Here is a 15,811-nt window from a genome sequence, read left to right as displayed (position 1 = left end):
CTTACTACGAAAAGCCTCTCCCAATGGCCCCAGTTTCTACCCAGTTTGGCTTTCCAACTGCTCTTCCTCCCTGAAAAGTATTTGAGTGTTGGGACTCTTAGATGCCATTATGCTTCTAGTATGTACTATTTAATATATATTCTGTTGTATAAACATGTTACTCTCTTTCTCTTCCAAGTCGTCCTCTCCAGTCCCACTCCAAACTTTCACCTTCAGGAAGCAAATTATTTTCATTTTTACTTTGAATCCATAGTGCCTAGCATAGTTCCTGGAATTTAATACATAACTTAGTTCATCTGCAGATGGGAACAGTAGATAAAGTTGTAGCAGATTTAGAGGTCTATGTTTTACCAGGATCAGGGATATATTTAGACTTACAGATCAATCTAGAGCTCGGTCTAGGGGCCACTTTGTGGCCAACGTTTGGAGTCAGTCCCTAACGTTGACTTGGATTGTAGATTATGTTAGGTGGCTAACTTTTGATCAGGTTAGATGAGTTTTGGGCAGGATTAGGAATATATTATGTAAATTCAATGATTATTCTGTGACTGGGGCTAAAGGATCAGATTATGGAAGGAATTCATAAATTAGCATATGGCCAGGTTAAAGGATCAGTCTGTGGCTGAGTTAGAATCAGAGTTAGAGGTCAGTTTATAGCCTTTCTAATGTAGTCCCTGTTGGTAAATTAAAAGAGGGAAAAGGAAAGTGGTGAGAAAACAGGTAGTAGAGGGAGATGGGACATATTGCAGGCTGAAAATAGCCAGAAAATGGGATCCATGGGGGCACGAGCATTCAAGAATCCTAGCATTTAGTCCCTCTTCAGAGAATGGAGCCACAGAGCTTTTTCTCCATGATAGGCTTTATCCTTCCAAACCAGAGCTTCTCAACCATATCCCGGGTCAGGCCTGAGTTAGAGGTGCATCCCTTCTTTGCTTTCCTCTAGACCAGTGTCAAACTCAAATAGAAACAGAGGGCTACTAAATGTACATGAGGATCCCTTGGGGATACATACTGACTTAGAAAACTACATGTTAACTGACCATATTATTATCTGTCAGATAGCCCCTGCTCCTCCCATAAAATCCAAGAGAGAGATGAAATCTTTAGCTCTCTTTATAGTACTATGGTGGCAAAAAACTGAAAGCTGAAGAGGTTGGGAAAGGGAAGCCAAAAGATCATAGGTTCATTGATTTAGAGCTGAAAGGGATCACAGAGGTCATGGAATTCAACCTCCTCATTTTAGAGATGAGGAAACAGACCCAATTACTTAAGTGACTTATGCAAGGTCACACAGCTAATGTCACAAGTAGGATTTGAACTCAAGGACTGGTCAATTCCTAGGCCAGCCCAAAAGGAAGTCCAAGAAACTTAGAAGGAGACAAAGAGACATTAAGAGGGAAAGTAGACCAGAAGTAAGATATGTTGTGGAAAGACAGGTGTAGGAAGGAGAGGGAAAGAAAGGGAAAGGGATATGCAAAAGTTTAAGCAAGAGAAGATGGGAAAACAAGAGGGAAAAGGAAAGGAGATTAGATATTAGAGGAAGCAAGGGTTCCTTCAATGATGGAAGGAAATCCCTTGAATTTTTCCCTATTTCCTAGTTCTTCCTTCTTCCCTTTGAAGAAATTCTCTCTTTGAGAATGGGCAGGTAAGGACAGTGTATGGGGACTTGGGCTGAGGAAATGGATGGATAGGAGGAACAGACAGTCCCCTAGCCAGTGCTGAGAAGAAAAGGGGTGGGGGAAAATGCCACAAGAGACTCTCCTTCCCCTGTGGTTGCTTCATCTCCCTTGGCAACCAGGGCCTTGGCAGCTGTTCTACCCGCCCCCAGAACTTAGCAACCGTGGGAGCCCCTAGCAACTGCTGCCATGGCAACAGGGTAGGAAGCTGAGTACAGGCTGGATGATGCGGCCCTTGGGCACCCCCTCATAGCCCCCCGCCAAATGTGGGATGGACTCAGGAAATCATGGGGAAGCAGGAGGAAGAAAGATGGGCAGATCCTGGGGCTTATGATGTCCTGGTCCTTTGCCCCAAGCTCAAGCTTTCCCTCTGTTCCTATCTTCAGACCTCCAACATTTCTAGTTCCAAAGGGGCTAAGGAGGAAGGCACAGAGATCTAAAGTGATGATATCCCTTACAATTACACACAACATCATGAATATAATATATGCAGAATCACATATAATATATCCACTCAGTTGCACACACAGTCATAATAAACACATAATCATTGACACATATTTACATATTCACATTCATTCGTTCATACAGATCTATAACCATACATAAAAGTTACATGCATGATCATGCACATGCACTTACACAAATCCCCACAAGTTAATCACAAGCAAACCACCAACAGACACATCATACAAATCACACACAACCACAGATGGCTCAGAGAGAATAATTTCACACAAGCACATGTAAGCATATAATTACAGTGACATAACCACACAATTGCAAATAAACCACACATTCTGATACGCAAAGACATACTCATAGGCAGATTTATTTAATCACACACATGGGGTTAGAGTCAAGTAGGGTCAGTAATCAGAGAAAAAGATGAAAAACATATACAAGTTCACACAAATCCTATTCTCCCATTGCCCTTTCACTCTATCATTCCCAATCCTCAGCTTCTTCCACACGCCTTCTCTCTCAACCCCTAACCCTATCCACACACAGCCAAGTGACCTGTATATGATAGACAAATTACCTAGTACGGGTTTAGCCATGCCACTATTATTACCACCACTGGTCTATCTCCTCTTACCTAGTTTTCTCAAAGCTCCCACCGGGCCTATCTATATCTAAGTCCCTTGCCCAGATTGACAGAGAAGAGTGCCCAGGGCAAGGCAGCTTATATGATAGCATTTCTCTCAGATACACACAGGTATACATGTCTGCATAGACATAGAGAAACCTAACCTGTAAGTATATACTGACACATGTATATAAGCTGGGCATACACTGGAACATGAGCATCCTGACAAACACACATATCCATGAGCAAGGTATACACACACACACACACACACACACACAAGTATTTATATTTAAGTATTAAGTATTTAAGCCCCCAAATCAGAGATTAAGCAGTAGTGTTAGAGGATCTGGGAGCTAGGAGAAGAACAAATAGGAAGTAGCTGGGATAGGGCAACTCAAGGACAATTCCTCATAACCTTTCCCATAGCTAGAGAACAGATCTTGTACCCCTCTCCATCCTCCACCGAGGGGGACATTATCCCTTTCATCCCATTACCTTGCTTATTTCCTCTTTCCTTTTATTAGATTTTTTAGCTTATTCTGTCTCTGTTCCCTCCCCCGTCTTCCCTTTCCCTCCCTCATCTCCCCCCACACACCTGCACCATTACATCACACTACCCACTCTCCCCTAGCCCACAGATATAGGTGGTGTGAATGAGGGAAGGTCAAATGAAGAAACCTTCTAGAATTCAGGTCCCACTTCCATCCTACAGTGTAATTCAGGACTGGGTACTTTTAAGGTCTCAGGTTCCAGCTCAGTCATTAGAATAGGAACATTGCTTTTTGCCTGAATCTCCTGCCCCTGGAAGAAAGAAAAGAATGGAAATTAAGAATGAGTTCACTGCCCTTGGGGAAGCAGTCCCCACCCATTTCCCTGGTGTGTCTAAAGGCCCCTCTGTCGGGGTGGCCCCCTCCCCCTGTCCCCCTCCCCGCCCCCTCCCACACCCCCGTCTCCCGCTGGCACAGATGGGCCCTGGGAGACAGTGACGTGTGCGCCAGGCACTGTGTCTGCTCAGGCAGCTTCCGATGGCAGCCACCCCCGCAGCTCTACTCCCCCAAGTCCCAGGGATGGGGTGAGGGGGTAGACAGGAGGATGGGAGACAGGAAATAGGAGGATGGGAGATAGGGGGCAATGAAATGATGGGAAAAAAGCAGGATTGAAACAGGGTTGGAAAAAGAGGGACGGAGACAGAAGAGAGGGGATGTGTAAGGTGGCAGTTTAGGTCAGTGATATGCATCTAGCCCAGAGCAGTGCCGCGCCTGGGAAATCTGGGCCTAGCTGAGGACGGGGGGTCTGGGACTATTTCAGGGCCAGGGTCGGGATCTACGTGTCACTCTGTGGAGGGGACCTAGGACTGGGTAAGGATGGAGGGTCCAGCCTGGGTAGGGATGGAGGGCCACGGGGTACCAGAGATGAGAGAAATCAGACGCAGAAAAAGTCAAATGATTTGCCCACGGTCCCAAAGGTAGGAGCTGACAAAGCCAGGACTGAAACTCGGTGCCTGTGATTCCTATAATAGAACTCTTATGGATCTATAATACAAGGGGGTGGGACGAGGTCAGCAAGGCGAATCTAAGGATTGGGGCAGAGTGCGGCAGCAGGGTGGGGAATCTGGAGTTGAGCCTGGGCCAAGGTAGGGGATCGGGGGGCGGGGAGCAGCGTGGGGGTGGGGTTTGGGGGCTGCATCCGGGGCAGGATCTGAATCGGGGACCTGAAATTGGGCTGCGGCCCGGTGGGGGCAGGGGCGGTTCCTGCGGGGGCGCGGGGAGTCCAGGCAGGGTTCCGCATGAGGTTTAGGGAGACAGGCCCGGGCGGCTGGCCTCGCCAGGGGAAACCGGGAACGCCCTCGCCCCCTCCTCCTTCCCTAACCCCAAGCTCCTCCTTCATGGGTTCCCGAGCCCCCAGGCAGGTCAGCCAGTCAATTCGATTCATCACACATTTATTTAGTGCCTAATGTACGGGCGGCCCGCTAGATTCTGTGGAGACAAAGGAAAACAACCTGAAAAACCATCCTGCCCTCAAGAAGCTCGTGGTCTACTGGACAGCGGCTGTTGGGAGGGCCAAGTCTGAGGCCGGATTTGTGGGCGGAGCCAATTGGGAGTTTCCTCAGTCCCATTCCTCCTGTCGTCGACTTCTTGAACCCACCCAATGGACTACAACTCCCAGGATGCATTGCGACCCGTTTCCCATTCCCTCCGAGAGGCTGATGTTCGTTTTGGTTTTTTTTGAGGGGAGGAGGCAAAAACACCCCCCCCCCCCAAAAGCTAAGTCCGGGGCGCTCTCGTAGGCCTGGAGTAGCCGCGTTCCCTTTAAGACCTGCCTATGACGTTGCGAGGCTTCCAGAAGGTTCTCTAGAGACTAGTAGGGTGGCCGGCGTTTTCCACCTCAAAGGCCTGTCAATTGGGCTGGTGGAGAAATGCCAACACTAGCATGAGGCGGGGCCAAATCTTCCATTTGGACCAATGCAATCGAAGATCATATGAGGATCCTACCTTCAGCTTCCTTCACCAATGAAGTGACTGGTAAGCTAGGAGGCGTGGTTGACTGACTTCTGAAAGCGCCAGTCATAAGCCTGGAATGCGAGCCTTGTGCAGACAGGGGGTCGGCCGCAGGCCGCCGTTGAAAGTAGGCGTCCGTCCCCCCACGCCTCCCTGTGCCCCCTTCTCGCTCAGTACCGTCCAATCATGTCAAGGACCGTGCTGAGTGGCGGGCCTGCCGCGCAATGGCCGGCGCGGGGGCGGGGCCCTGGGGGCGGGTCTCCCCCCCTGCCCACCCACCCTTCCCCGCTCTGTCAGCGGCCGGTGGCTTCGGTCCCGGGTGGAAGCGGTGAATCCGGGGGGAGGGGACAGGACGGGACGGGACAGCGGCTCAGTCTGACCGACCGCGGCGGCGCCCACAGCTTCTCACCGGTGAGGGCGCCGCGCCGGGGCCGGGCGGGGGCCGGGGTGGTCCCAAGGCCGGGGTGTCTGGGCTAAAGCAGAGCCGGAGGCACTACTGGGTCTGGGAGCCGCAGGGGTCTGGGGGGCAGCTCTGGTGGTCTTGCGCCCAGGGGCTTGAGCGATGTGGGGTGGGGGCCGAGCACCTGCGCCGCGGGACTGCTAGAGGGCCGGGGGCCGTCGCCGCCACCAACGCCGCGGGTGGGCACTGCTGGGAGTCGGGAGCTGGGGGCCGCGCCGCCGCCGCCGCCGCCGCCGCCGCCGCCGCCGCCGCCGCGGGGACCTCGGGTTCCAGACCTGCCTAGTCCCCCCAGGGACGGAAAGTCCCGCGGGCGCTCCCTCCCTCCCGGGCCGGGCAGCTGCTCTCCGGGTGTCCGGCCGCCCGCAGCCTGGGACAGCTCGGCAGGAGAGGGGAGGAAGGACTGAAGCGGACTGAAGACTAGACGTGCCCCACGGCGACCATAGGGCCCCACCACCCTGCTCTAGGCCCCCCGTGGCGGTGAGAGCGAGCGACAGGCAGGCAGAGGGGGGGTTGCCGTAGCGCGGGGGGCTGGGGGCTGGCACTGGGCCGGGGGTGGCTGGGAGCGGTCTCCGTCACCGCCGGGCACCCCCACCGTGCCCTCCCCCGCCAGCTCTGCCTTCCCCCCCACACCCACAACCCCCCCCAGTGACATCACCGCTCCGCACTGAGCCGTTCAATGCCCCCCTCCCCGGCTGTTGGACTTGGGGACCCAGGGAGAGCCCCAGCCTCCCCGCACACACTCTTCCCGGCCAGACCCCCGCCCCCACCCTTCCCGAAGCGCCTTTTGTCTGAAGCTGGCCCCACCCCGAGACCAATTAAGGAGGAGACACCGCACGTCAAGTGACTTCATTGAGCAGGTTCTTGGTGATTTGGGGTCAGGCTCTCCCCGGTGAGTGAGGAGCTCCACGCTGCTCCTCTGCATCTCACACTCACAGGCAGTCACTCACAATCATACGCGAGCACACACACTGACCCACTCTCAGGCAGCCCCGAGTCTCCGAGACAGCCAGTCGGCGGTCACCTGCGGGGCTGCTGCTCGGCAGCTCCCCTCACCTGTGAGGGCTCACATTCCCTGGCTCTTGGGTGCCAGGCCAGAGCAGGACATGTGGCCCTGAGCAGCACTTGGCTGTTGAAGCACCTGGTGGACAGGTGGGTGAGGGCAAAGAGGAGGGGCATTGCTGGGAATGTTTAAGCGCACCGGGCTCTCCTGCGCATCCCCAGCTGCTCCCCCAATCCAGGCAAGAGGAGGTTTCCGGAGCTTCCCACACTTCTGGGGAGAAGACTTCTTAGCTAGCTTGATGTTTAAAATTCAGCTGGAGCCGTTAAAACTGCGTGCATGGACGCTGAATGGGTTTGTAAAGTTTCGGTAAGTCCCTTTAAAAAGTATTTTCACCCTCTGTCAGGATGGCAGAAGGACATTCATCCTTTCATCACAACTCACCATTTTTCACCTCAATTGTCTTATCTCATCTCTGGTATTTTATTCATTTCATATCCATCTTCTGATATTTCATCCTCTCATATCCTCCCCCCTTTTCCACCCCTTTTCTCCCCTATATCACATTCTCCCTTACCTTATTCCTTAGGATTTCATAACCCCCATATCTCATCTATATCTCATATCTCCTCATCTCCCCATATTTTATAATCTATTTCACATCCACTATATCTCAATAGCCTCCTATCTCCAGATATCTCCCATTTCTTCATCCTCCTCATCTCATAGTCCCTCATTCCCTTTTATCCCCTCATTTCCCATCCACTTATCCCTCCATAGCCTATATACTCACTCTCCCATATTTCTTATAAACTCATACCTCATCTGATATTTCACATATCCTATATCATATCTTATTCTCCTATTCATATCATTCCAGTCATGCCATTCTTTCATACCTCACCTCATCTCATACCCCTGCATTACATATTCCAATTTATAGCTATATTCCATATCCCTTTATACTTGCTCTTGCCATTTTTATTTCATTTCCCCATACCTGCCTCCAATATCTTATCAAAGATTTTATTTTATCCTTTCCTCTTATCATAGCAACCGCAGTGCTCTTGCTCTCCAAGGCCTTGGAGATTCTTTGTCATCTGAGCACATGGTGGAGGAAATGGGGAAGGAAAGCAGGGCCCCTCTAAGCTCTTACCTACTAGCCTAGAAAGACATGCTAAATTTGCTGGGGAGGGGAGAGGGAGGACTTCTAAAAGAGCTTGTCCTTCATTTCTCCCTCCCATCAGGGGGGTTTTCAAGACCTTCTTGAACCCTGCTTATTTGGCCGTTTGGTTCTGAGGAAAGGAACTAGTTTGGTGGCAGAGGTAACTTGGGGACAGCATGAGGATATTCAAGATTAGAACTTATTTTGTTTGTCCTTTGACACGGACATGCTGTGATGCCTCACCTGTGAGCTGGCATTGGTGGGTGGGGGAATGACACCCAGGGCCTGAGTAACTGTAGGGTGGGGAGGCCTGGATGATGGGGGAAGGAGATGTGGGCTGGGACAGAGATGACAGCACTCCCCCTTCCAGCTCCTTCTCAGATAAGATTTTACTGCTGCTTCCGAAAATGGCTGCCCACCCCCAGATGCACTTTCTTTTCTGTGTGCCCTCCCTACCCCACCTCCCCCACATGCCTGTGATTCAAAATGGCAACCCCCAGCTTGTCGCGTGGGGGGCCGCCGGGAGCTGTGCAGTTTGGCATGACGCGCTGGTGGAAGGAGGGGTGCCCGGGTTCATATAAATGCTTCTCTTTCGTACAAAGAGGCTCCCAAAGGCATGAGTCAGCCCAGCAGCTGCCAGCAACTGTGGGGGCAAGAACTACAGCCATTCTAGCCCTGCTAGCCCAGGACCTTAAGAGACCTTAGAGACACTACCTCCTTTCCTACCTGAAGAGGGATAGAACTGTCTCCCTCTTGCCTTCCCACCCTCCAAATGCCACTCGAGGGCTGGTGCTAGATCATCATGAGGGCAAAAAGTAGTGGGTATGGCCTTAGCCCAGGGCTTTGCTAGAAAGGCTCTGCCCCTGCCTTAGCCATTGGCAGTAATTGTGTTATGCTTTAGAAGAGCCAGAGAATGGCTTTTTGGCTATTCCCCAGAGAGATCCCTGGCCAGGAATAGGAAGAAACCCTCTCTTCGACATATTATGCACATCCCTATGGACACCCACATATACATGTACATATGGTAAGAAGCAATGGGAGCTATGACTGTCCTATGTCATCTGTGACCAGATATCACTTGATCTAGGCCTGGCAGACAAAGGCCAGTGGGGACAACTGGGACTTTGGGCACTTCATGCTATATAAGACACTGAAAGCTGGAACTGAACCTATATAGGCAAACTTAGGATGTCTGAATAGGAGAAAAGGGCTTTCAGGAATCCCCCTCTAGTATTAGGTAAAGGGTAGGCTTAAAACAGCTAGTTGCAAACAGAGCCAGAATGGGACAGGAAAAGAACTCTGCCTCTGCCAAGTTGCCTCTGTGTCAGAATTAACAGTGTCTACTGTGTGTGTTTTGTGAGGCAAAAGATAGTGAGTGAACTGAAGTGCTACCTTAGGGCAGGGAATTGATCCTCATGCTGATGGAGGCAGAAGCTCCTAGTTCCTTGTCCAAGGGCTATGACTCATCCTGTCTTCATGAACTTGGAGGGCTCAAATCACATGTGAATGTGAGGTTGGGAATAAGCAGACTAGAACAGAAATCAAGGGATTTTAATGACAGAAAGACCCTGGGATCCCTAGCATCCTTGGCTTAACTTCCCAGTATGACTGGCTAGCTCAGAGGTGACCTATATGTCTCTTCCTAGGAGGCTTCTGGGGAAAGAATATTCTCACAGGACCATCCTAAAGTTCCATTATTGAGCAAAGATTTTCTACCCTTTCAGAACAGCCATCCATCAGTTATTCACTCATTAACCAGATAGATGCTACCTTCTTCATCCCCTCTCCCCAGGGACTGCAGCATCCCTGTGACAACCCAGCTAGGACAGCCTAATCCAGGATGCCTTCCCTTCATTTCTTGTCCATGTGTATGTAGCATGAGCCAAATTTAATATTATGTGAAGTATACCATTTCAGCAGTATTAGCATCATTAGCTTTCACTCCCAGTATGTTGCGGGAAGGAAATGTTGCCCTGTATAACCTTACTAAACATACTTCCTATCCTGTTCTACCAGCTGGTTATCTAGAGACCCAGTGGAGAGCTGCCTTTGAGGCACTGGCACACAACCGATGTCTTTGATCTGGACAACTCTAAGACTTGAGTAATGAATCAGGTCTCAGCTGGGCCCCACAAAGTAGGCCACAGCCTCCTCACTTTTCAGCTCCTGGAATTCAGGGGCTAAAACCAAAAATATGCTCAATTCAGCCCCTAAGCTGGAAAGGGGTCGAGTGATTATGGTGATGGGAGGGAGAGCTTCTGGTACGGAAGCTAAAATTTAGAGCAGGGAAGTTTCTTGTCTCAGCTCTACCACCAAGGAGCTGAGTGACCTTGGAAGTGAGTTCATATCCCTAAGCCTCAGGATCTAATTCTAAAGAACTTTATTATTCATCTAGTCCGATTCTTTCCTTTTATAGATGAGGCAATTGAGACCAAGAGAGGAGACTTGTCAAAGGGTAAAATTAAAGGTCCGGGGGAGGTCAGGGCAGGTAGATGAAAGGGGCTAGAAGACTAAAAACTATTTTAGATTTGGCCCTGGGCTTCTTTCAGGAACAAGGAGGCCAGTACTGGTCCAGTTGCTGTAATGGGGAAGGATTATTATAAGATTCTGGGTATCCAGTCTGGAGCCAATGAAGATGAGATCAAGAAAGCATATCGGAAGATGGCCTTGAAGTACCATCCAGACAAGAACAAAGAGCCCAGTGCTGAGGAGAAGTTTAAGGAGATTGCAGAGGCTTATGATGTGCTGAGTGACCCCAAGAAACGAGCTGTTTATGACCAGTATGGGGAAGAAGGTAAGAAAGCCCTCAGCTTCTCAGCACCTGGCCTGGGGCAGCCCTGTGGGTGAAGCATGCCTGTTCTCACCGAAGAGAACTCTGTGACCCAATTCCTTCTGAGCTCCTTAGTAACAGGGAAGAGGCCCTGCCATTTGGGTGTTGAGGCTGAGGCAAGGGTCAGAGGAAAGCTGTCTCATCATTTCCCTGAACCTAACCCCTTTTTTCTGCACCTGGGGTTTCACTAGCTAGGACTAAGACTCCTGCTACTCTTCTTAGCATTCTAGGACCCTGGGACCCATTTCCTTTACCCTGAGCTCTCTAAACTCTCTATTTACCACTATCACTTGACCAGCCTTCACAGTTTAAGGCCCCACATAACACAAGAAAAGAGGTAAGACATAGGATCTAGTCACTATGATGCCTGGGGCCTTGGGATTCTTCTGCCAGTCTTGAAACCACCTCTTCTCCCAGCCTTATTAGGCCATCCCTGAAGTCAGTGCTGCCCCATTGGATGCGAAAATGGGGAAAGGCACATAACATTTGTATTCATCAGCAAAGAGTATTAGTCTCTGAAGACCTCTATATAAACAAACTAGGGCCAAGGGAAGAGAGATGTGGCCTCTAGCCCAGTATACTGCAGACCCAGAGATCAAGGGCACCTGAGATCCTGAGGGAAGCAATTTGCCTGCTGGGGTCAAATAGGAGCTGAGACTTAACTGCTGAGACCAGGGCTAGGGTTTGGCAGCCAAGAGTAACCACATTTTTCTTTTCTAAATTAAAGCATGGTGCTATCAGGGAGTGTATATCTCCTTAACAATTCTAGAGCACCCCTGCTGCTGTCTTGGGGAGGTAGAGATTATCACTGGCATGATGCCCCCAGGACATGAGGTGGCCAAAAGCAGGGAGAAAGGTTTATGTCAGGGAGAAGGAAAGGCCCAAATAAAGCTGAAGGAAGAGTGGCCCTGGCAATACCTCTTAGCAAATCCCACAAGCATGATGTAGCTGCTAATTCTGGTCCTCCTTTTCAGGGCCCCACAGTGCCAGCAACAGGCACCTGTTAGGCTATATTAAGACAACACTGTCTCAAGCAGAACTTAGGGCTGCCAGTCCCAAGAGGAACCTTCTTTTCCTTTCTCTACCCTCCCCTTTCCTTTTGCCTGCCCCCTTCTCCTAGTCCTTTGGACATTCCCTTCCCAGACTCACCAACTCTTGGTGATTCACCAGGAATCTCCCAGAATATCCAAAAAATTCCCAGGGATACCAGAGTAGGGTAGTGTACAACTTTAGAAGTGTCAAACTCAAAATAGGAATGGGGACACTAATTCATAAGGTTCCCTGTCAATACAGGCCACAAAATGCCTGTTTTAAAATGAAATATTATTTAGCTTTTTGGTACTTTTATTTTGTAAAATATTTTCCAATTACATTTTAATCTGGTTTCTGATGGGATGGTATATGGTCAATAAACCACCATGTGGCCAAGCCTGAGAATTGAATCCATCCACCCCAGGGCCCCTAACCTAGGTAAAAATCCAGCTGCCTTGAGGATGGGGGGAAGGGGGGAAGGGGGAGAGCCCTCCCACCTCTCTCCACTATAGTTACCAAGTTTGGCCCATGGGCCCCTACGGTCTATTCCATATTGAGAATCAAGGTTGGAGGTAGAACTCACTGTTCCTAGAGAGTCAGTGACTTTGGAAAAGTATGTGGACTCAATCCCTCTGTTCTTTGCCTTTTTTCACCTCTCCCTACCTCTTTGGATATGCTGACTCTCCTTCAAGGACTAGGAGGAGGGGCTGACTCAAACAGTGAATATACCACATCCCCTAGTCTGCCAGAGTGCCAGAGGCTGGTAGTATTTCTGGCTGCCATTCCAGGCTGCCTCCTCCACAGCCACCCCCACAAGAAGCCTGTCGTGCAGACAGACCAAGAGCTGTGAGCTGTGAACGGCTGAGGACAGCCTGTTCCCAGCCTACTGGGGGAGGGGGAGTCTATTGGGAATCCCGGGGGGGGGGGAATTGGGGGAGATTGAAGCCTTTATTACCTTGTCCAAGAGCCCCCAACCTTGATTCCTCCCTGAAAAATGAAACCTAAACCTGTCCTCATGACCCTCAAGTCTTTGCCAGGGAAGTAACAGGCTAATTTGGGCACTGCTTTGTGGGAGGGGGATGGGAGGAGCCTGCTGGGAACTCCAGGTGAAAGGCTCCAAAGAAAATGCAGTCTCTACCACTGTGAAGCCAGTGTGAGGAATGAAATTTCAGGAAAGGGGACAGCCATCCTGTGACTTCCCAGTTAGGTCCCATGGCATGTGGGAGTGAAAAGGCTTAATAATGCCATTTTGCCATTCAGACACTTGGTATGGGGCCATGGGCAGCATTTGGAAACCTCCAGAAAAATTATTATTCTCTGCTCATGAATATATTCAGCTTGTTTCTTCCTCTGGGCCCTGAGGCTTCCCCTGTAGGGACTGGAGAGGGAGGAGGGTTGGTCTTCCTCACCAACTATATCTCAATCTGGCTCCCACTATAGAGGAGGGGGTAGGGTGGGCACAGAGCTGCTAGAAGCCTTTTGTGTGCCTTAGGCAGTGTTGGAAAATTGCTTCCCCTTTTATGTTACTGTTCATCAGAAGCTTTGAGCCTTCACTGTAACTGTAGCACATGCCACTTATTACAAAATAAATACCTAGCTGCTGTGGAGGATGGAATTTTCTGACCAAAAAAAAAAAAAAAAAAATCAAAATGTTCAAAATAACCAACTATTAAATATCGTCCCTCTTGTGATCTCTCTTGGGTTTCACCAAAGCCATTTACCCACTTTGCCTATCCTTAGTTGCAGTTGTGGGTGGGGAAAGGAAAGGATTCAAAAATTCCCCAGCAGCCTCAGTAGAGTATCCAGAACCTTTCTTGGACCTCAGCTATTCATCCACTTCATGGCTAATGAATGTCCTCTTCTCCTAGAGGCTAAGCAAGAATCTAGGAGGTCTCCCCCCGCCCCCTTAATTCTCAATGTATGAATCAGAGGCAAACAACATGACCTCTCTGGTTCCACCTCTCAGCCGGTTCGAAGGACTGACTTTGGGGACGTTTGAAGGGCATGAGAGTTTAAAGTGGTGCCCAGAGCATCGTGTACAGAGCTGTCAAGAGCACTAGTTTTTTTATTTTATTTTATTTTTATTATAGATTTTCATGGATATCATATTTATGGGTAATTTTTCAACATTGTCCCTTGCGATCACTTCTGTTCCAACTTTGGAGCACTAGGTCTTAATCCTGGGCTTGCTCTCTGGGTTGCTTTGGGCAAACCATCTCGGCGTGGATCAGACTAAATAATGAGTACGCTCTGACGGGGAGGGATGATTATTCTTCTCCAAACCAGATATTACTCTCCCCGTGCTCACAAATGGCAAAGCTGCCATCCTTTCCAGGGTAGTAGTTCCCCCCCTCCCAAGATAAGGGGGAGGACAAAAGATCCTGAGAGCCGGCAGTAAGTATCAGGTAACTCCCGGGAACCCAGCTCCCCTTCTTAGAGACGGGTTTGCTGGATGAGGGCAGGGCGGAAGGAGCAGAGCCGAGACTGGAGGTTGTGTTTCTAGCCTTACCTTCCTTCCTCCCCGCTCCCCCCTCCCTGCCCAGGCTTGAAGACCGGCGGTGGCAGCTCCGGAGGCTCTGGAGGCTCCTTCCACTACACGTTCCATGGCGACCCCCACGCTACGTTCGCCTCCTTCTTCGGGGGCTCCAACCCCTTCGACATCTTCTTCGCCAGCAGTCGCACCACGCGGCCCTTCAACGGCTTCGATCCAGACGACATGGATGTGGACGAAGACGAGGACCCGTTTGGCGCCTTCGGCCGCTTTGGTTTCAATGGGCTGAGTGGAGGCCCCAGACGAGCGCAGGAGTCCCTGCACCCCCGGCGGAAGGTGCAAGATCCCCCGGTGGTGCACGAGCTGCGCGTGTCCTTAGAGGAAGTCTACCACGGCTCCACCAAGCGCATGAAGATCACCCGGAGGCGCCTCAATCCCGACGGTCGGACCGTGCGGACCGAGGACAAGATCCTCCACATCGTCATCAAGCGGGGCTGGAAGGAGGGCACCAAGATCACCTTCCCCAAAGAGGGCGACGCCACGCCGGACAACATCCCCGCCGACATAGTCTTTGTACTTAAGGATAAGCCCCACGCTCACTTCCGACGAGACGGGACCAACGTGGTCTACAGTGCTCTGATCAGCCTCAAGGAGGTAAGCTGGGACCCTGGTTCGGGCTGCGAGTCCCGGGGGTGGTGTGGGACGTCCCCCCGAAACCCCCCGATTCCCGGATGCCTAGGGCCCAACATCCCGCCCGGCCTCACCTGACCGGCCGCGCGTTCCCATTCCCCACCGGGCTTCCGAAATCAACGCGCGCTTTTCTGCCCCGCCTCCTCTTCCCTAGGCGTTGTGTGGCTGCACTGTGAACATTCCCACCATCGACGGCCGAGTTATCCCCCTGCCCTGCAATGATGTCATCAAGCCTGGCACTGTGAAGAGACTACGCGGGGAGGGGCTGCCCTTCCCTAAGGTGCCCACCCAGCGGGGCGACCTCATAGTGGAGTTCAAAGTGCGCTTCCCTGACAGGATAGCTCCGCAGACGCGACAGATCTTAAAACAGCACCTGCCTTGCTCCTAGGCCCAGCCTCAGGGCCGGCTCCCGGCCTCCACAGCAATACCGCCCTCCGGCCCCAGGCTCTGGCAGCCAGAAAGGCTATCCAGCCGGCCCTACCGCCCCTCCGGGCTACCTTTTTCTAAAATGCAAAAAAGCCACTTTTGTTTTCAGAAAGTTGTTACCGCCCCTACCTGGCAGTGCTGTCTCGGGTGGGAAGTGAGGGGGGGAGGGGGGGGGGGGGGGGAGGAGGGATGCCCCCGGGGCCAGGGGTCGCTGTTTTTTGTCCCAAGCTTTGGATCCACTTTTACTGCTCCCCGCGGCTGGAGAGTGATTTGACTGTTACTTGACGATCTACATGTAGAGGTTTCCTATCCAGGCCTGTAAATAGCATGTCGTTTCCCCTACCCGCTGCCGAGGTCCTTCCTGCCCTCCTTTCTCGCCCCCTCTCCCGCCAAATGTGGGGGAGGAGGGGACTTCAAACAGGACACTCTTACCCCGGACCATCACCACACGCG

At 51.2% G+C, this 15,811-nt stretch overlaps 1 protein-coding gene and 1 long non-coding RNA gene across 6 annotated transcripts; one reads left to right on the top strand and one right to left on the bottom strand.

The window, feature by feature from the left end:
* Positions 1-2,492: 2,492 nt before the first annotated feature.
* Positions 2,493-4,856, bottom strand: LOC116420456. The gene is made up of 2 exons (XR_004230783.1): positions 4,769-4,856; positions 2,493-3,570 (listed from the first exon to the last, which is right to left on the bottom strand). It is a non-coding gene; the product is annotated as an uncharacterized LOC116420456 (long non-coding RNA).
* Positions 4,153-15,473, top strand: DNAJB5 (DnaJ heat shock protein family (Hsp40) member B5). 5 transcript variants are annotated; one of them, XM_031945415.1, is made up of 4 exons: positions 4,153-4,234; positions 10,439-10,683; positions 14,295-14,896; positions 15,087-15,473. In XM_031945415.1, exons 1-4 carry the CDS (start codon positions 4,158-4,160, stop codon positions 15,318-15,320), a joined length of 1,158 nt encoding a protein of 385 aa, XP_031801275.1. In that variant the 5' UTR covers positions 4,153-4,157; the 3' UTR covers positions 15,321-15,473. The 5 variants fall into 5 exon arrangements, with proteins under 5 accessions (XP_031801275.1, XP_031801276.1, XP_012398498.1 ...); XM_031945416.1 differs by lacking the exon at positions 4,153-4,234 and adding an exon at positions 4,340-4,402; XM_012543044.3 differs by lacking the exon at positions 4,153-4,234 and adding an exon at positions 5,114-5,291.
* The last annotated feature ends 338 nt before the right edge of the window (positions 15,474-15,811 follow it).

The sequence above is a fragment of the Sarcophilus harrisii genome, chromosome 1 (assembly GCF_902635505.1).
Source record: "Sarcophilus harrisii chromosome 1, mSarHar1.11, whole genome shotgun sequence".
Classification (NCBI taxonomy): domain Eukaryota; kingdom Metazoa; phylum Chordata; class Mammalia; order Dasyuromorphia; family Dasyuridae; genus Sarcophilus; species Sarcophilus harrisii.
Note: the sequence above shows the minus strand (reverse complement) of the source record. Positions and strands in the feature narration are given on the sequence as shown.